This window comes from Gymnoscopelus braueri, assembly GCF_963280865.1.
Source record: "Gymnoscopelus braueri genome assembly, chromosome: 6".
Classification (NCBI taxonomy): Eukaryota; Metazoa; Chordata; class Actinopteri; order Myctophiformes; family Myctophidae; genus Gymnoscopelus; species Gymnoscopelus braueri.
The window spans coordinates 18,509,260-18,529,474 of NC_137607.1; the positions used below are offsets into that span (position 1 = coordinate 18,509,260).

A 20,215-nucleotide genomic window follows, 5' to 3' on the forward strand; every position below is an offset into this window, starting at 1 on the left:
ACAAAGAAGGATGGAGGGAGGGGAGCGGAGGAACCCAGGGACAAGTTACAAATGAGAGAGAGAAGGTAGAGAGGCAGTTACTATGGGAAGAAAGAAACGGACAGATTGAGAGGAGACCTTTAACGAAGGGGGGAAGGAGGGGGGGTGAAAGAGAGGAGAGGTAAAGAGAGATAAATGAGATGGGGAGGAGAGTCGTCTCTCCTCCTCCTCCTGGGGTGATTACGCTGGCTTCTCCCTGCTATCTATCCTGTACATCTGACAGATTGTTCCCTCCCACACACACACACACACACACACACACACACACACACACACACACACACTAACACGCACACATACATAATAAAACATGCAGAGGTGAGACAAGTTTCTAGCCGGCTTGACAGCTGACAGCTCTAACAACCTCTGTGGCAGACAGACACCACATTAGATTTGCAACTTCATCCAGGGTTGTCTTTAGACAGGGACACATCAAAGTCCCAGCTATGCCTCCACCATTCCCCTGGCTGGTTTAGCATTTATCAAATGCATTAGCAGTGCACCCTCCAGAAATATATCAATTGCAATGCAATGCAATCCCCAGAAATAGCCAGTCTACAACAACACGACACGACACAACGTTGACGCGTTGTGAGCTTGTAGATCTACCATTTTCGCCGAATGTTCGCCCCCCAGAATATGAACGCTATGTTCAGGAATAGTTTGGTGACCACCGGAGAGACGGGTGACAGCCGGGATGTAGACGGCACCCGGGAGCAGTATGGGTTAGCGCCCCCCAGCCTGTGTCTTCCGTGAGGAAGAAGCCCAACAAATCCACGGTGAGGCCTTTACGAGGGCCATTCAAGCAAGCCGCAAGTGGAGCCTGCAGTACCACCACGGCCCAAGACACCGTCACGCCAGAATGAAATGTTTGGAACGGGGGGGGAGTCTGGTGCAACGCTCAGGTCCTGGACCTTGTGAGACGGAGGAGGAGCCCGGCCAGGAGGCCATCCACAGAGCCTAGTCCCTCCACGTGCCAGAGCCTCTCCTCCCCTAGTCCCGGCTGAGTAGTTCCGGAGAAGCAGACTGAGTGGCCCTGTCTCTCCCTAAGAGGACTGACCGTGGGTACAGTAGCTACTGGGACGGAGGTTGGGGCTTGATCAACCTCGGCTTGGTAGTGTTGATTTCGTCGACTAAAACTATGACGAAAAATGTTCGTTGACTACCTTTTTTCACTGACGAAAATGAAATAAAAACTAAATAAAAACTAAGCTACGATAACTAAAACTAAGACTCAATACATTGACAATTTCGTCAACAAATAAAAACTAGACTAAAATGTTAGTGAGGGACTAGTGGAGAAGAGATCCAGTAGAACTAAAAGACAAGTCATTTTATGCTTGGTTGCACTCAGGTGTTGTGCTATGAAAATAGCAGATCTACAAGCTCACAACGCGTCGCAGCGCGACGCGTTGTGAGCTTGTAGATCAGCTATTTTCAGCATGCAACCAAGTGTAAAATCAGCCATTACGACGCCATCAAGGCACCGTGTAGATTTAGTCGACTAAAACATTCCAGATGACTAAAATATGACTAAAACTAAATGGGATTTTATTCAAAAGTGACTAAAACTAAAATTTGTCAAAATCAACACTACGGCTGGGTCACGTGACCTGGGCGAGGGTGTATGTTGTTGCGAGACCCGAAACACCCGATGACCCCAGGCTACAACACTGATGATACGTCCCAGTTGCATCCATGTGATGTTTTTCCGTTATGACATGTGGTCATAACCACTTACGCCCTATATACACTTTCTTGCACAACAAATAACAAAAAGAGCTGATCTAAAAGCTTAAAATGTCACATTGGGATCTTGTAGATCTGCTACCTTCACTGTTTTAGAAGAGTTTTGAACATTTTCGCCTAGAATGACATACCCAAGATAGGGATGCCAGATTGTAAGTGGTTAACCCATTCAATCCGGGAACGCATCCGTGTCATTTTAGATTTTAGCTATAACCATTACTTTATACTTTGGCTATTAAAAAATAGCAAATATACAAGCTCATAGGGCGGCACAGAGTGCACACGATTTGCTTCTGGGGGTCCCTGGAACAAAATATTTTGAGACGGGGGTCCGGGGCCAAATACATATAATTTTGGGGGTCCTTGACATGAAAAAGTTTGAGAACCACTGATATTATAGCAACGTACGTTTTTTTCAGAAAACTGTTAGGATTTAGAAGACATTTGTAGAATCCCCCAGAAGCAAAGATTTGAGTTACAAATGTTAGCTTTAAAAAAAAATATATATACATATTCAAAGATTTGCACACATTTTTCACGATTTTTCCAAAAATAGCAGACCTACAAGCTCATAGCACCGTGCCTGTAGATCTGCTATTTTTTGAATAGCCAAAGAAATATTAAAATGACACGGATGCGTTCCCGGTCTTAATGGGTTAAGGGAATGTGTTCAAGCACACTCACCCGTGTCACAGGTAGTTACAACAGTCAGTTTCAACCGACAATGACAAGAAGTGACTTTGGTAGATTCTAGACATAACAGATGGGCTGACAAGGGATTCAGTGTCGACAAGTTCTTTGTGGTGTACATTTTTGAACTTTGAATAAACCCAGCTCTGCTGGTCCAAGCTAAAAAAAAAGAGTCCTTGTCCTTTTACAGGTCCCAGGGTTGCTGAACATAATATTTGACAGCTGGCTTTGTTATATACAGTAACCGTTGGCTGGATCCTGGAGGTGATAAACAAAACCCGGATCATATTTATGTTCTGAATTTATATCTGGCGCTCTCTCTATAGACCACATCCAGTACGCAGTAAAATCCTCTCTGAGTTAATTTAACCAATTAAGACCAATATGTACTAAACCAGTGGTTCTCAACCAGTGGTCCGGGGACCACCAGTGGTCCTTGAAGGGGTTCCAGGTGGTCGACAGCTAAATGATGGAGAGTTGGTAACCAAATAGACCCTTATTAGGTAGATCTTTAACTCTTGTGTAAAATGACTCATTTTATAGTCTCAAGAGTTAAATTATTGTTAAACAAAATATATAAGTCTTGGGTCTGAGAGGCTAAATCTCATCAAACGGTCGTTCGTGGCACAAATGCCGAATAAATAATGGACCTTGATATGAAAAAGGGTTGAAAACGTAAAAAGTAGGGTGTTAATTTACCAAAAAATACAAAAAGTTAAAATACGGAGATAAGAGGTGCCCGACATCCCTGCTGGTTACTGTTATCGACAGAAGCAGCTGGGAGACACTATGAATATTTCCATATGACCAGGGGGGAGTCATGGTCAAATTAACTACAGACCATCAAATGTATGAGGCAGCTCAGTCTAAAACACTAGAGACCGTATTAACTCTTTAAGACCGGGAACGCATCTGTGTCACTTTTTGATTTGAGCTAAAAAGCATTATTTTATACTTGAGCTTGTAGATCTGCTATTTTTGAAAAATCGTGAAAATGTGTGCAAATCTTTTAATATATATTAATATATATAATATATATGTTTTAAAGCAAACATTTTTAACTCAAATCTTTGCTTCTGGGGGGTCCCTGGAACTAAACATTTTGAGATGGGGGTCGGCGGCCGAATACATATAATTTTGGGGGTCCTTGACATGAAAAAGTTTGAGCACCACTGATATAGAAACATACGTTTTTTCAGAATACTGTTGGGATTTAGAAGACATTTGTAGAATCGGCTTCAGGTCTTAATGGGTTAAAAGTTTGAGTGTTTGAAGTGTTTCACATAACTGAATATCGTTCATCGAGAGAAACCTCTCATCTCCATATTTTCACTTTGTTTTTTTTTCCCCCCCTAAATTAATGATGCCCTATATGAACATAGTACAGTTTCATACAAAAGTGTCAAAAGTAGCAGATCTACAAGCTCGAAACGCTGGACAAAGCGGTATGTTTTGAGCTTGTCGATCTGCTACTTTTGCTACTTTTGAATTTGAATGCTGAAAAGAAACTGTTTTGGAGTTTCCACCCCACAGAGACGATATGCAAATTCTACTGTTTTACATAATCGTGCATCCGTGTGTGTGTGTGTGTGTGTGTGTGTGTGTGTGTGTGTGTGTGTGTGTGTGTGTGTGTGTGTGTGTGTGTGTGTGTGTGTGTGTGTGGGTGTGTGTGTGTGTGTGTGTGTGTGCGTGTCCAACATGCATGTGCGTGCGTAGCACAAATGCTGGAGTGTGGTTAATGTTCTGCAGTATGTGGGGGTGTGTTGGATTGTGATCAGACATGTGTCATGCCAGCCGGTTGTGTGTTTTCACTAGCCCTGAGGGTAGAGAAGTAATGGAGTGTTAGCCAGGCTGAGCCAGGCAGGCAGCATGGGGTGCAGGTGCTGTTGGAATTAAGCCTTCTATTCTGTTTACCAAACTTGGCCGGGCACAAACACACTAGACAAGATCGATATGAACTATATAATTGCCCCCCTTTCCTGAAGTAGAATCAGGTGGTAGCTGCGCATTTAAAAATGTATGAAACGAATCATCTTGCAAACACTTTTCCCTCATATTTGTACAAATCGTTGATTTTGTTCTTAAATATCATAGGAATAAATGTGTCAAAATAAGTTTGGGGGGACTGTGGATAAAACGGATTAGGGCAAACTTTGTCAAGTCAAAGAGGGAATAACAGTCGGTACCAGTGGTGTAAAATAACTAAGTACATTTACTCAAGTACTGCACTTAAAGGGCAAGACCACTTTGGTAGAGGTTTGGGTTGTGTAGTTACCTTGCCATGATGTAACTCCAAAGGTGGACAAGAAATACAAAATAATTGCTCCATTGATTAGAAATTGATAATTCAAAATATGCTCCTCATTGACTTACATTGTACGGTAAAACTGCTCTCAAAGTCACTCTTTTAGCACAAAAACGAACGCAAACAAAGTTGATTCAGACAATATAGAACATCACCAAACCCAGTACTGTTTTTTTTTTAAATAAAAATGTCAACTTCCTGTTGATTTTGCCATTTTTAATAAGATCTTCAAATAGTAAAATCAACAGGAAGTTGACATTTTTATTAAAAAAACAAACAGTACTGGGTTTGGTGATGCTCTATATTGTCTGAATCAGCTATGTTTGGGTTCATTTATGTGCTAAAAGAATGACTTTGAGAGCTGTTTTACCGTACAATGTAAGTCAATGAGGAGCATATTTTGAATTATCAATTTCTAATCAATGGAGCAATTATTTTAATTTCTTGCCCACCTTTGGAGTTACATCATGGCAAGGTAACTACACAACCCAAACCTCTACCAAAGTGGTCTTACCCTTTAAGTTAATTTTGAGGTACTTTTACGTTACTGGAGTATTTCCAATTTTAAGTACTTTTACTTCTACTCCACTACATCTCAGAGGCAAATATTGTACTTTTACTCCACCATAATTATTTGAAAACGTTAGTTACTAGTTACTTTGCAGGTATAAATCATTATATTAAAATACATACATTAACCACTTTAGCCCTATTTTATACCTGGGCTATTTGAAAATAGCCGATCAACGCGTCGCGATGAGAGGCGTTGTGAGCTTGTAGATCTGCTTTTTTCAAACATTTTAGTACTTTTACTTTTGGTACTTTAAGTACATTTTGATAACAATAATGTTGTACTTTTACACAAGTAAATGTTGAATTCCGGACTTTTACTTGTAACAGAGTACTTATACATTGCAGTATTGATAATTTTACTTAAGTAAAACACTTTTCCCACCACTGCAGTCGGTATACACTTTTCTCTGAATCTCTCTGGGTTGCCGTCTAGACAGTGAATTGACAAGCCAAGCTACTAATCATTACTCTCATCAAATGTTTTCACAGACTGCAGCTAATCAAGCCATGCGAGGTCCATGGGAACAGACCGGACCAAATGAGAGCCGCGCTGTCAGTCCGGGCTTGAACTCCCGGGTCTGATCAAACGTCTGGTCAAGGAGTGAGGTAAGCTTAGCCTGCTGAGTCAGACTGAGCCCTGCTAATGAGCGTCTCCATGGCGTTCCCACTGAGCCTTCAGACGCTACCAGGGGACATCCTGTTCCCACAGCTGACCTCAATCTCCATCCACGTAGTGTTAATGTAACTCTGTGATGAAAGAGTGTGATATGGAGAAAAGCTAGTGGTGGAAAAAGTACTCAAATGTTTTTACGTTAAGTAAAAGTATCAATACTGCAATGTAGAAGTACTCTGTTACTAAGTAAAAGTCCGGAATTAAAAATGTACTTGAGTAAAAGTACAAAGGTATTGGTATCAAAATGTACTTAAAGTACCAAAAGTAAAAGTACTAAAATGTTTGAAAATAGCAGATCTACAAGCCCACAACGCGTCTTATCGCGACGCGTTGTGAGCTTGTAGATCTGCTATTTTCAAATAGCCTATGTATAAAATGGGGCTTAAGTGGTTAATGTATGTTTTATAATAATAAGGATTTATATCGGCAAAGTAACTACTAATTACAGTTTTCAAATAATTGTAGTGGAGTAAAAGTACAATATTTGCCTCTGAGATATAGTGGAGTAGAAGTAAAAGTACTGAAAAAAGTAAATACTCCAGTATAGTAAAAGTAACTCGAAATTGTACAGTACTTGAGTAAATGTACTTTAGTTACTTTACACCACTGGAGAATAGAAAGAAAGTGAAAAAAATAAAAAAAAATAAACAGAAGAATAAAGCAGAATAGAGAGCCACAAACCCATTTATTAAAACCTTTCGCCCATGTGCATCTAATCGAGAACAGATTGCATTAAAAAAAAGACAAAAGTATGAGAAATTAAATGGTGGAATGTAAAATCTCTGGCAGGGGACACGCCCCAATAATAATACTGTCTGACGCAGTAACCTCCAACTACGTCTCTCTCTGTCTCGCATTTTCTAGGACAAATAGTAAATAGTAGCACAAAGTCCTTTGAAGTGGTGTCTGTCAGATATACACAGGTCTACACTGTCTTTCAGTGGTCTTTCACACCAGTAAGTGACACTTGAATACCTGATGATCAAGTGGAGGAAACTTGGAAACATGCAACACGAAATGGAAGCTATTAATGACGTCAGTGTGATATTTGATGTGGTCAGTTATGGTGGACTAAAGCAGTAGTTCTAAAATGTTTTCGTGCCAAGGACACCCAAATTGATGTATATTTAGCCGCGGACCCCCATCTGAAAATGTTTTGTGCCAGGGACCCCCAGAAGACAAGATTTGTGTAAAAACAAACAATAAAAGATATTTAAAAATGTTCTAACACTTCCAAGATTTTTCAAAAATGTTCAAAAATAGCAGGTGTACATGCTCGCAGCGCGACAACAAGTGAGTTTGAATAGCCAACATATAAATGGATAAATAATAAAAAATGATTGTGATGCTATAATAACTACTTTTCCTGGGGACCCCCTGGAACCCCCGGACACCACTTTGATAACCACTGGACTTAAGTATGTAAAATTTCCACCGTAGAAGTCATTATATAACCTCTCAAACAAGCCAACTTAACAGTGTGTGGTGCATGTACTGTATGTGTAGTTGCGCAAGGTATGTCGTCACGGTTGTATGCTGGTGTCAATCAGACATGGGCTTGCGTGTCTCCCTCTCTCTCTCTCGCTTTATGTGCGTCAGTTTAGGCGTTGTGTGGAAGAGACAGACATAATCTGCTCCAATAACAACCAAACTACTTCTCAAGAACAATGTTGGTGTAAGAGACTCACTGAATGTTTACAACGCGGCTCTGCAGGAGTCTAGTCATGGTTTGTGTGTAGCTAATTTTGCAAACCGCTGTACCGATCAGTGCTAAATCTCTTGTACACACTGCCAGTAGGCCAGAGAAGTATACACTGATGAGAATAGAAAGGAAAAGCAAAGAAAAATAGTGAAAGACAAAGATTTAGACAGAGAGAGAGAGAGAATGAACGGATATGTCTATGATAAATGACTAAATAATGAGTAGATGAGTCAGAGACAATTAGACAGAGCAAACACGAGAGCCATAGTAGGGTCAGGCCCTGCATGCTGATACCATCTTGGCCTCCAGCCTTGTGAGACTGCTGTTGGTTTTGTATTAAAAATAGCATTTAGTCTCAACTTCACACACACACAGTCAGGCCAAGACAAAGGGTCCATTGCAGCTAGAAAAACCTTGAATATTATCCACAGTAAGAATTACTGAGCCAAGCAATATTGTCACATCACTTAGCTTCAAGTCAGTGAAATGTCAAGCCATTGCATTTTTATGATGGCTTTTCTGGAGAGGAGAGGTGAAAACTGTGTGTGTGTGTGTGTGTGTGTGTGTGTGTGTGTGTGTTTTTTGAGTGATGTGTGTTTTGGCTGTGTGGTACAGAGATCACAATTCTCCTGCCAGCCCAGCAACAGATGCCAACAACAACTTCCACTTAACCTATAGCCTGACTACCAACACACACACACACACACACACACACACACCTGAACAACTTACAAAAATGAATGAAACCTACAAAACAAAACAAAAAACATGCGCACACACACACACACACACACACACGAAATGTACATGAAGAAAGAGAATACAACAGAATTTAAGCTGCAATAACTGATTTCTGACCAGAGGGAATTTCGGACCCTAAATCAAGACAGCCTAATAATGACGTGGCAGTTCGTGAATGAAGCAGCATGACTTGCAAATCAGTATGCAGAGGCGAAGGGAAAATCTGAGTGGCATCATCCCTGCATCGACAAAGTGCCCGTGGTAATGTCGGCTTTGGCCTTAATGGAAATAGCTAAGAGATACATTATCAACTAGCTACTACTGTATACACTTTTGACATTAGTTAAACTTTAACCTGTACAGACCCTTCCACTTTTTAGGCTTCTGGATTGCAGACAGGCCTACGTACTATATGAGACAGGAGAGGTGTTCGGTCACTCGTATACGTCTGTATGCTTTTATTCATATTTTGTTTGAGGTTGTCTTTATTGTGACGTTACTCTTCTTCAATGCTCTTAGTGACTTTTAAAGGTCTATGGCGCCTGAATTTCCCCTACGGGAATCAATCTCTCGCTCTCTCTCTCACACACACACACACACACACACACACAAGACACGCTTAAAGGTCTTAGTAGATTGCCTCTCAAAAGAATGAGGACAAGGCGATAGAAAAGAAATGTACAGACAAAGAAAGGGAGAACGACTGGGACAAAGAATATGAGACACAGAAACAAGACAGACAACGAGTGAGATGCGGGTAGACAGAAGTTAAGTGTGCTCAGACAGTGATGGGTGTCTGAGCGCTGTGACTGCTGCCATGAATCACTTCATACACACATCAGGGTGTTAGTCAGACCGACAGACAACAGAAAGAAGGGTCAGACGCAAATCGCTTTCCTAGGCAGACGGGGACGCGTTTTGCAGGCAGTCTACCAACCTTCCCTGCCTCGATGAATTTCTGTCAACCCGGGGAGTCCCTGGCGCTCCTCCAAAAGACGTGAGGCGCATAGAGAACGGAAACTTTCACTCACATTTATATAACGATTCAAAAAAAGACACCCCCAGCTGTGTGTGTGTGTGTGAGAGAGTGAGTGAGAGAATGAAGCATTCTAGTTGCATTTATGCTTCCTGTTGACAGCAGAATGGTCTCCTGCTCTAGCCCATTTAGACCTGGAACACATCTGTGTCACTTTTTCATTTGAGCTAAAAAGCATTATTTTACACTTTGGCTATTCAAAAATAGCTGATATACAAGCTCATAGCGCGGCACCGAGTGCCGCGCTACGAGCTTGTAGATCTGCTATTTTTGAAAAATTGTGAAAATGTGTGCAAATCTTTGAATATATACTGTTTTAAAGCGAACATTTTTAACTAAATTCTTTGCTTCTGGGGGGTCCCTGGAACAACATTTTGAGATGGGGGTCGGCGGCCAAATACATATCATTTGGGGGGCCTTTGACACGAAAAAGTTTGAGCACCACTGATATAGAAACGTGTGTTTTTTCAGAAAACCGTTGGGATTTAGAAGACATTTGTAGAATCGGCCTCAGGTCTTAATGGGCTAGAGTTGCAATTGCAGACATAATCATATCGCCATTTTGTTCAGTGAAGAATTAAATTGCATTCTGAATTGCAATTCACAATACACATCACTGTACATATTGTCTAGATAAATGTGGGGATCAGATTTGCTTGAATGAAGATAACGTGAAGCTTGATTATTGAAGTACGATATCACGAAACGTCTTTATAACTAAATTGTTGCTGTCTAATAAGTATGACTTTGCGGTAGTCAACATTTCAAAGATTCTTCCACCTCAATTAATCTAAATGACTGCAACGTTACTCATCCATAAAGACAAGTCCTTCAGAGTCATTGTAAGAGTCCTGACTTGACCTCATTGACACAGACCCCGGGGCAGAGGAGACACAGAGCGGGTCATTTGAAGGCAGAGCACTGGAAGCTCTGTCAGTCTAACGGGAGCTGACAGGACCAGAATGAACTTTTAACACTCACAGGCTGCTTTCCCTTTCATGAGCTTCCAGAAGAAAACCTGCGGCCAATGAAATCCCTCCGCTAACGGGCACACAATTGTGTGGAACAAATGCATATACGTGTGTTCTCAAACTCTCAAGACCAGGTTACACACTCCTATGTCCACAAATATTCCGGTATAATCCATCAAGCTGTTAAAAGCGACAAATGTGAAGTCATGGGGGCACACGCACACATACATTACATGGACGCACACGCACACACACACACACACACACACACACACACACACACACACCCTCCCGAGCTAGTGCAATGACCTGAGAACAGAGGTCACTGCTGAGAGAAGGTTGTTTCAGTGATTTCACGCTGTGTTGCTTTCAATCAGGAGCCCCTATTGAAAGGCCTCATAACCCTAATGTTAATGGGGCCAAAGAACTGTATAAAAGCAGCACACTTTCTTAAACCATGGAGCCACAATGGGTCGCAGGCCCTCTGGTGATGATGGGTCTCCATCTGAAAGGAGCACTAAAAATCTGATTTGGCTGGAATTCACTGTTCTAGACCAGTGGTTCTGAAAGCAAAAGACTCCCGCCCACCGTCTTCAAATGCAATTAAAAAGTTTTAATGGGAATAACAACGTTTCGGTCTGTTAGACCTTCATCAGGTTATCTTGTAGGTGGTTCTGAAAGTGGGGTCTGGGGGGACCCCAGGGGGTCCTTGAGGGGGTTCCAAAGGGGTCCCCCAGCAAAATTAGTTAATATAGAGTCAATATCAGTTTAACCACTTTAAACCTATATTATATCGGCTATTTGAACACCTTGAAAACATTTGAACAATTTTGAATATTTTTGAAACAACACAAATCTTGTATGGGGGTTATTTTGTTCCAGGGACCCCCAGAAGCAAAGATTTGAGTTACAAACGTTCGCTTTAAAAAAATATATGTATTCAAAGATTTGCACAAAATGTTCAAGATTTTTCAAAAATAGCAGATCTACAAGCTATATATATAGCTAAAGAGAAAAAGTGCTTGGCACATATATCTACCTTGATGTATGCATTTCTTGAGTGCAAGGAATCTTTCCAACTAAAATACGTCGCCATAATAAAACAGCTTATAGAGAGAGCTGTCTAACAAGACAAGCATTTTCTGAGGCCGGCAGAACAGACTCCATTGTCTCCATCTGTCCCTCTGCATCACTGTTGCATTCTGTATAGTGCAGTGATGGAATAGCAATAACAAAAAGATGAAAATATACAGAATTGTACCCACTCACCCCAAAATCCAAGGTCTCTAAAATGTAATCTCGGCATAATGCCGAGATTACATTTTAGAGACCTTGGATACATTCACTCTCTTCCCCACCTATCTATCAATGTCGTAGTGTTCATTCATATCGTCTCCTCACAACAGCAACCATAATTATATATACGAGATTCCAAGGAAATAACAATGTATGCTGCTTCTCCAATCCAGCTCATAGTAGCAATACAGCCCCCATGGGAAGATCTAAAGATTAGGCCCTAAAATATGTCTCTGGTTATGCTGTAGATTAGGCTGGTGGAAGTGCGTTCTTCAGATCAGGAGCCAGTAGTCAAGCCCAACTGAGCTGTATCAGATCTCTTGCACATCACTGATTAACACACAGAGGAATTGGCTGACAAATGTTTCATAACATTCAGCTGCCAACATAACGCTGAAAGAGTTTCCTTTTTTTTCCATAGAAAGAAAGAGTCGGACTCTTTGCCAGAGAGAGAGAAACAGGTCAACAGGCTGAGTGTGACAGAATGACAGGTTGCTCATTCCACACATAAGCGCACATATCCGCTCTGCTCCGCTAAGGCTCACCTTGAGTACTGATTAGATTTCAGTTTAACCCTTTAAGACCGGGAACGCATCTGTGTGTCATTTTTAGATGTTTTTGGCTATTCAAAAATAGCAGCACTCGGTGCCACGCTATGAGCTTGTAGATCTGCAATTTTTCAAAAATCGTGAAATTGGGTGCAAATATTTGAATATATATATATTTTTAAAGCGAACATTTGTAACTCAAATCTTTGCTTCTGGGGATCCTACAAATGTCTTCTAAATCCTAACAGTTAAAAAAAATAAAAACGTATGTTGCTATAATATCAGTGGTTCTCAAACATTTTCATGTCAAGGACCACCCAAATGATATGTATGTGGCCACGGACCCCCATGTCAAAATATGTTGTTCCATGGACCCCCCAGAAGCAAAGATTTGAGTTAAAAATGTTCGCTTAAAAAAAATTATATTGAAAGATTTGCACATATTTTCCACGATTTTTCCAAAAATAGCAGATCTACAAGCTCATAGCGCGGCGCCGAGCTCGTATATCTGCTATTTTTGAATAGCCCAAAGACATCGAAAATGATGTTCCCGGATTGAATGGCTTAAAAGCTCCATTTCCTAAACAGAGTCACTGACAGGGAGCGAGACTCACCGATTTTGCGTCAAAGGGCAGCTTCACCCTCTGTGTACACCCAAATAAACATAGACACAAGAAATACACACACACACACACACACACACAGTTCACCTTGCTGTCTGTGTGGTTGTGGTCGGTGGTCTTGGCCGTGGCGTCCAGGTCTGTCACACCTCGGTTTAGGTTCAACTCATCCACCGTGCTGTCAGCCACCGGTAATGGAATGGTCTCCTCCTCCTCCGCATCGATGTCCGTCTCCTCAGCAACGGTCACGGACGTTTCCGCGCCCGTCAGCTCTCGGTCTAAGCCGGACAAAGCACACATACACACAGGGAGATGAGCACGCATGCCTGCAGACACACGCCAAGTCAGACACGCACACGTATGCATGAGTATGTACACACACGCACGCATGGTGGGGAACACACAAAGAGAAAAGTGTTAGGCTGGTGAGAAAGGATACATGTGCATAGGTTGCATAAACTCAGAGACGCACGTGAAAACTGTGGCGACCTTATTTCACCAACTATGCTTGTGTGTGTACTAGGCCTGTCCCCGACTAAGGATTTGTATAGTCGAATCTGATTGGCGATTAATTGCCAATAGTCGACTGGCAGTCGACTAATGCAACACCCAGAAAAAATAAAAAAATTAAAAAATTAAAATGATTCGACTGAGATTGGCAGTTGAATCAGTCTGATTCGACTGCCAATCTCTCAATTAAATCATGCAAAAAATATGTTATGCAATAGAGCAGTGTTTATCAACCCTGGCAAACGTCCCAATTTTGGGCCGGGGCTACTGCTGAGGTGTGCCGCTCCATTTGAAGAAGGTTTAAAAAAATATCATTTTGAAGAAGAAAAAAAAATTTTTTTTTTTTTTTTTTTTTTTACAATAATAATAATCAGGCATGCAAACAGCCCCGAGGTGAAAAGGGTGACAACATGCAGTTTTTTTTCGGGTCAGGTGTCACACTATTGCCCTATTTGGATTCAAAACGGCTAGTGGAAGCTGAAAAGCTACAAGTTTGCATGTCTGAATAATGCAAAAACAGAAATATTTGTTTGCATTTGCTTTTTTTCTCCCCCATATATTTTCATAATAAAAAAGTGCGTATCGTATCGTATCGAAATCGTATCGAAGTTGTGTGCCCAATATCGTATCGTATCGTTTTAGTGTGTGTGTATATATATATACCGTACGTATATATACTGTATATATATAATTATATATATATACCGTATATCTAGGTGTGCCCTGGGATCTTTTGGCTATGCCAGGTGTGCCTTGGCACAAAAAAGGTTGATAAACACTGCAATAGAGGAACATTCCATTTGGGCTGTAGGGGTGCTTAGTGTCTGATTTAACATATACAGTACTTGTTTGGTTTCTCCCAATAAATCATGATGTATATCCTATTTTTGGCAAACTATTAGTTAATTAATATAACAAACTAGGCCAATCTCTCGGTCGAATAATAAAAAAAATAAAAAATAAAATTGAAAAACTTAAATGTAATTTCTTTATAATTTGGAGATTGGCAGTCGACTCAGACACCCCTCGACTAATTAGTCGACTAATCGAGGTCAGGCCTAGTGTGTACAGTATGTATATACTTGTATAGTGTGTACACACAGGTATCATGAGTGTGCTTTGTGGTATTATGCCTGCTTTATACAATCTACAAGCGTTGCATTGTGAGCTTGTAGATCGGCTATCTTCATTGTGCGACACCGGCACGAAAATAAGTGTAAGTCAGGTTCTGAAGGAAGGGAAAGTGCATGCCAGCCAACGGGTGGTTGGGAGAGAAGTGGTAACAACTAGCATAAACATACACAGTGGTTCTCAAACATTTTCACATCAAGGACCGCCAAATTGGCACTGTATATGTATTAGGCCCCGGACAGCCATTTGAAAAAGATGTGTGCAAGGAGCCCCCATAACAGAAGATTTTTACCATTAGATTGAATACAGAATTCTATCTATGATTTAAAAGCCATTCTTATACATTCTTTCATTGGGCTAACTTCTTGCAAGTGAAATTCAACTATTCTTAATTTTGCTGGGGACTCCCTGGAACCCCCTCACGGACCCCAGACCACTTTGAGAACCACTGCAAATTAGGGTACAGTTAAACTAAAAACTATAACAAAACAACTGTACTATAAGTATATTATACACACACTTGCGTGCTGACCAAAGCAGTTTCATAACTAATTCATAGCTAACTCATTAAATCTGAAACATTTATTTAAAGTGCATTATCACCAACAGAGGTCTCAGCAAACTTCACATTAAAATGTAATGACTAAAATTGATATTCCAGCCAAATAACTAATAGAATATTCAGATATGAATAAAGAGGAGAAAGGGTGGAATAATGCAAACGGATCTTCTATGACAGAGGTATTGTTCATCTCATTTTCAGCCTGCATGAACTGCCTTCTTGAGGATATAACATTTCGGATGGCACATAACTTCCTACAGCTGAATGAAGGCCAGTTTGATGTTGTCCTATTTGGTCCTTTCAAACTGGCCTTCATTCAGCTGTAGGAAATAAAAACTGGTCTTGGCAAATTGTCCATCCTCGTTAAACCCCTTGTCAAAAACCTTGGTGTGAGGGACGTACTGTAGTTGGACCAGCTGTGCCGCAGAGCGTCACTGCCTTTGTTTTTCAGTCTTTTGTCTCATTCACTGCTATAACTTCAGTATCTCACTTTACAAATGTTGTTTGCTAATTGCTATTACTTTTATTATTGGTATTTCTGACATATATATATATATTTTTTTTTTTGTTCAGGAGCTCCAATAACCCATTTGAAAATAGAAACATTCTATTTCAAATACTATCCCAGCTATAACTACAAAATATTTTGCTTCATAGGAAATTACACGTTGTAAGTAAAGCGTAAAATAAGTAGAACTAACAAAACAAATCGTCAAAACAAAACAACCTTTTTTATGAAGGCCTGCTTCCAGCAATCAACCTCAAGACAATTAACTCATGAAAATATCTATGAATCACAATAATAACATGACACTCAATACAATAGTCGATAAAAAGAAAGAAAGAGATATAATCTCAGCCTTGTTGTCACTTGCTGCTTCCAGACACCTGACATCTAATAACTATGACAACAACATGCTGTTGCAGCGGTCTAACAGGGATGAAATGAAGGCGTGGGTGAGTGTTTCGGCAAGGGGGCGGCTGGGTGTCAGGGGGAGGCAGAGAGACGGCCAATGTTCCTAAGGTGGAAGAAGGCTGTTTTAACGATGTGGTTCACGTGGGGGAGGAATAAAAGGGTAGGGTAAAAAATGTCACCTAGGACATTCTCTGGACGCGGTTCTCTTTGCTTTGGCCAACTTGTTTCTGAGCAGCTGTTATTTTCATAATGTTATTAATAGAGGTCTATGTGTCACCTGTGAGCGCAGTTTCTCCACAAATTCCTCAGTGATGGTCCAAGATGAATCGACACCACGACTAAATAACGACAATTGAGCTACATCAGTCACGTCAGTGCTCACACATCAATTGCAACAGAGAAGACGACTTAACCTCGCTTTTTGTAGTTGTCTGTTCAAATCGCTTGCAATGTCTCACATTCTCTCTGCCATAGCATTCCTTGACAAGTTGATATTAGCAGCAAACGCCTGTCTCCTCTCAGGGCACATAACCAACTCAGCCATTGCCAGCAGGCATACTTTGACGAATTCCCCCACGGAAATTATGTCTTTGATGCAGCTTCATCGTGACTTTTAGTGAATACGGAACACATACTCCTGCATACTTATACATATTTTTCTCTGTGCAACATGTCAGTGTTATCTATTGCACAAGCCAGTTGTTGGGAGCATAAGCAGCTGAACTCGTGGAGGAAAAAAGCGATATATCCAATTAGCCTTGAATATCCCAACCACAGCAGCAGTCTCTTCCTCAGATTTACTACCGGGGAATGGTAATAGGGAGTGCTCCATTCATACTGTGAATGAGGACACAGATGGAACTCTGGTGGTGTATTTGACGATATAATGATGGTGAAATGTATGCAAAGCGAGAGAGAGACGAGGGGGAATGTAAGGTAACTGTCTCCATTGTTCTGATACAACAAGTTTCCGTCCAGGAGGAGACAGAGTGGCAGAGCAGCCAGCAACGAGCAGTCAGCGGTATGAGCTTGTATATCTGCTATTTTTGGTAAAAATCGTGTTTTAAAGCGACGTTTTTTAACTCAAATCTTTGCTTCTGGGGGTCCCTGGAACAACATATTTTGAGATGGGGGTCCGTGGCCAAATGCATATCATTTTGGGGGTCCTTGACATGGAGAAGCAACATACTGTTAGGATTTAGATTTTTTTTTTAGATATGTATTTGGCTGCGGACCCCCATCTCAAAATGTTTTGTTCCAGGGACCCCCAGAATCAAAGATTTGAGTTACAAATGTTCGCTTTATAAATATATATTTTAAAAGATTTGAGAAGATATGAGCTTGTATATCTGCTATTTTTGAATAGCCAAATAAATCGAAACATGACACAGATGCGTTACCGGTACTAATGGATTAAGTCCAGACCCAAAACTTACTTTCGATTTTTGGCTTGTGCCTAGGCCTTGCCTATGTCTTGCTATTTGTTTGTTGTATGGGTGATTCTAGCTACCTCCTGTGGTCTGTTGGTCACTTTGGTCAATGAGAGTTGTTTTTACATCTGCTTTATGAATACATTTGATTTGACCTTTATTACCAGAGCTCTGCCTCCGACCACAAAAGTGTGCAATCTCTTCCCCGACACCATTGGCTGAAGAAACATTTTCTTCCCTTACTTGCTGTCACTTGCAATTTGCAAAGAGGTTTACCAGTGAATGCATCACTTGCCAGATCAGAGATGAGATTACCTCTTCCATGGTTTGATCAAAGTATTCAGAAAGGGCGTTAAATGTTCCTTCTTAACCCATTCAACACGGGAACGCATAGGCTACTGTGTCATTTTAGATTTTATTATTCTATACTTTGGGCTATTCAAAAATAGCAGTTCTACAAGCTCATTTTTAGATTTTTAGCTATAACCATTATTTTATACTTTGGGCTATTAAAAAAAAAAGCAGATCTACAAGCTCATAGCAGATCTGCTATTTCTTTGAAAAATCATGAAAATGTGTGCAAATCTTTGAATATTATATATTAAAGAGAAAAAAATATTACGCAAATCTTTGCTTATGGGGATTCTACAAATGTCTTCTAAATCCTAACATATATATTTTTTCCAACTTATGTTGCTATAATATCAGTGGTTCTCAGACTTTTTTATGTCAAGGACCCCCAAAATGACCCCCAGAAGCAAATATTTGAGTTAAAATGTATATACAAATTCAAATATTTGCACACATTTTCAGTTTTTTTCTCTCCAAAAATAGCAGATCTACAAGCTCGGCACTGTGCCGCGCTATGGGCTCGTAATATCTGCTATTTTTGAATAGCCAAAGAAATCTAAGATGACATGGGTTTGGGGGGATTGAATGGGTTAACTGTACCTCTCTCAGTACGGCTCTCCCTTCTTCCCTCATTGTCAAATCCCCCCGTTTCCTACAACCCCCTTGTCAGAGCTGCAACCTCTGCCCTGCTATTCTGCTCCCAGCACTGTCCTCCACTCATTACCAGCCTCCTCCCATGCTGTCCATGCCCTTCCACTCTCTCTAATAATTTGTCCCTGTGCCATCAACCTGCTTCCGGCATGTTTCTCTCCTGCTCTCTCTCCCCCTTCACTCCCCTACGGCAATACTCCATGAAAGACAAATAAAGCATATGGAATAGAGAAATGGACCCACTTGAAAACAAGACGGTTCACCTCAAGGGGTTTATCCTTCTAATAATAAATGCAAGAGCATTACTTTTTCCTCGGAAGATCCGCTTCTTCAGTCAATTTATGTGCTTTAGAGTCCAAAGTTGTTTCTGAATTTTTGCTCAGTGGGTTTTAATGGCCCAGCTGCATCCATCATCTTTTTGGCTTTGATTTGTCTTTTTATGGTGAGGGCTCCTAGGAACGCAAACCGCAGGGTCGGTCAGCGCCAAATTTCTTGTGCACGCTGCCAGTATAGGCCAAGGAAGTAAATCCCTGAAACATATTAGGAATTTTTGTTTTGGGTGTGAATATTTTTCATGCATCTATAAATGAACATTATTCTCTGTATCTCTGTGGGTGTGTCCCGCATATCTCAAGAACCGCCCGACCGATCAAAATCAAAAATTACATTTGTTCTTCTGCTATGCCACAAAAATGTGGAATGCTCTACCAACAGTCATAAAAACATCTCCTTCAAAACTGCTCTAAAAGAGCTCTTACAGGTGGCTGCAATTCGGAACTGGCCCCTGTAAAAAGTGAGTCCACCCCCCCCCCCCTTTTTTTTTTTTTCACTCGTTTATATGATGTTTTTGCATAGTATTGTATATTTATCTGTCATTAAATGTTTTGATGAATTGAGTACCAAGGGCCCCAATGGAAACAAGCCATAGTGCGTTCTTGGGTTTAAAATCCTCTTAACAGACCAGTATTTAACTGTACTTCCCTGTGCTTGTCTTTGCAAACTGTTAATAAAGTATTCAATCAAATCAATCAAACTTCAAACTTGGCGTGTGTGTCACCGAGAACCAGAGGGAGTGCAGTGCCAGGCACTGCAGAGTGGAAAGGTGGGATCAACGGTTGTCCAGAAATATCTATAAATCCACAAGCTCTAAAAATAGATCTATAAATCCACAATCTCTATGTGTTTTTGTGTCTGTGTCCCTTTTATACCCACATATAGAGAGATACTGTACCACTGGAGTTTGTACCACAGACTACATTTAAGTCTGATCGTTGATAGGTAAGATTTGGGGTACCCTTTACATTTCACACAACATTTTATGTTAACTGCACTAGTTTAGAGGTGAGTGCCACCCACTGTACTTGTGTTTGATCGTTAGGGTAGAAGGATCATGTTTGTTCAGTGGTTTGTTTAGATTAGACCGTTTCTTGGTTCAGTTAGTGGGTAGTGGGTTTTTGTTTAATTGATTTTTATCCCTTACTGTTTTAGTTTGGACCTTCACTTTTTTTTTCTTTTTTGGAAATATTGAATTGACTTCATCCATCAGTTTTCCTCCATCACTGACTGGATACATGTTGCTGTCCCTTACCCCCGTAGACCTCCTATTAGGGACATACAGCCAGTTACAGCACCCCTACCCAGCACACCATACTGTACATGCAGACAATCTGCAACTAATGCCACTGGTAGAGGTTGTAATAGAGCCCACAGTCAGTCACACA

General features: G+C 40.8%; 1 protein-coding gene across 3 annotated transcripts in view; it reads right to left on the reverse strand.

The window, feature by feature from the left end:
- Positions 1–20,215, reverse strand: part of nos1apa (nitric oxide synthase 1 (neuronal) adaptor protein a) — a 281,657-nt gene that overhangs the window by 117,057 nt on the left and 144,385 nt on the right. For all 3 annotated transcript variants that reach the window (XM_080431716.1, XM_080431715.1, XM_080431717.1), the window contains one exon: positions 13,034–13,221. In XM_080431716.1, the coding sequence (XP_080287842.1) occupies positions 13,034–13,221 (188 nt within the window). The remainder of the gene's footprint in view (positions 1–13,033; positions 13,222–20,215) is intronic.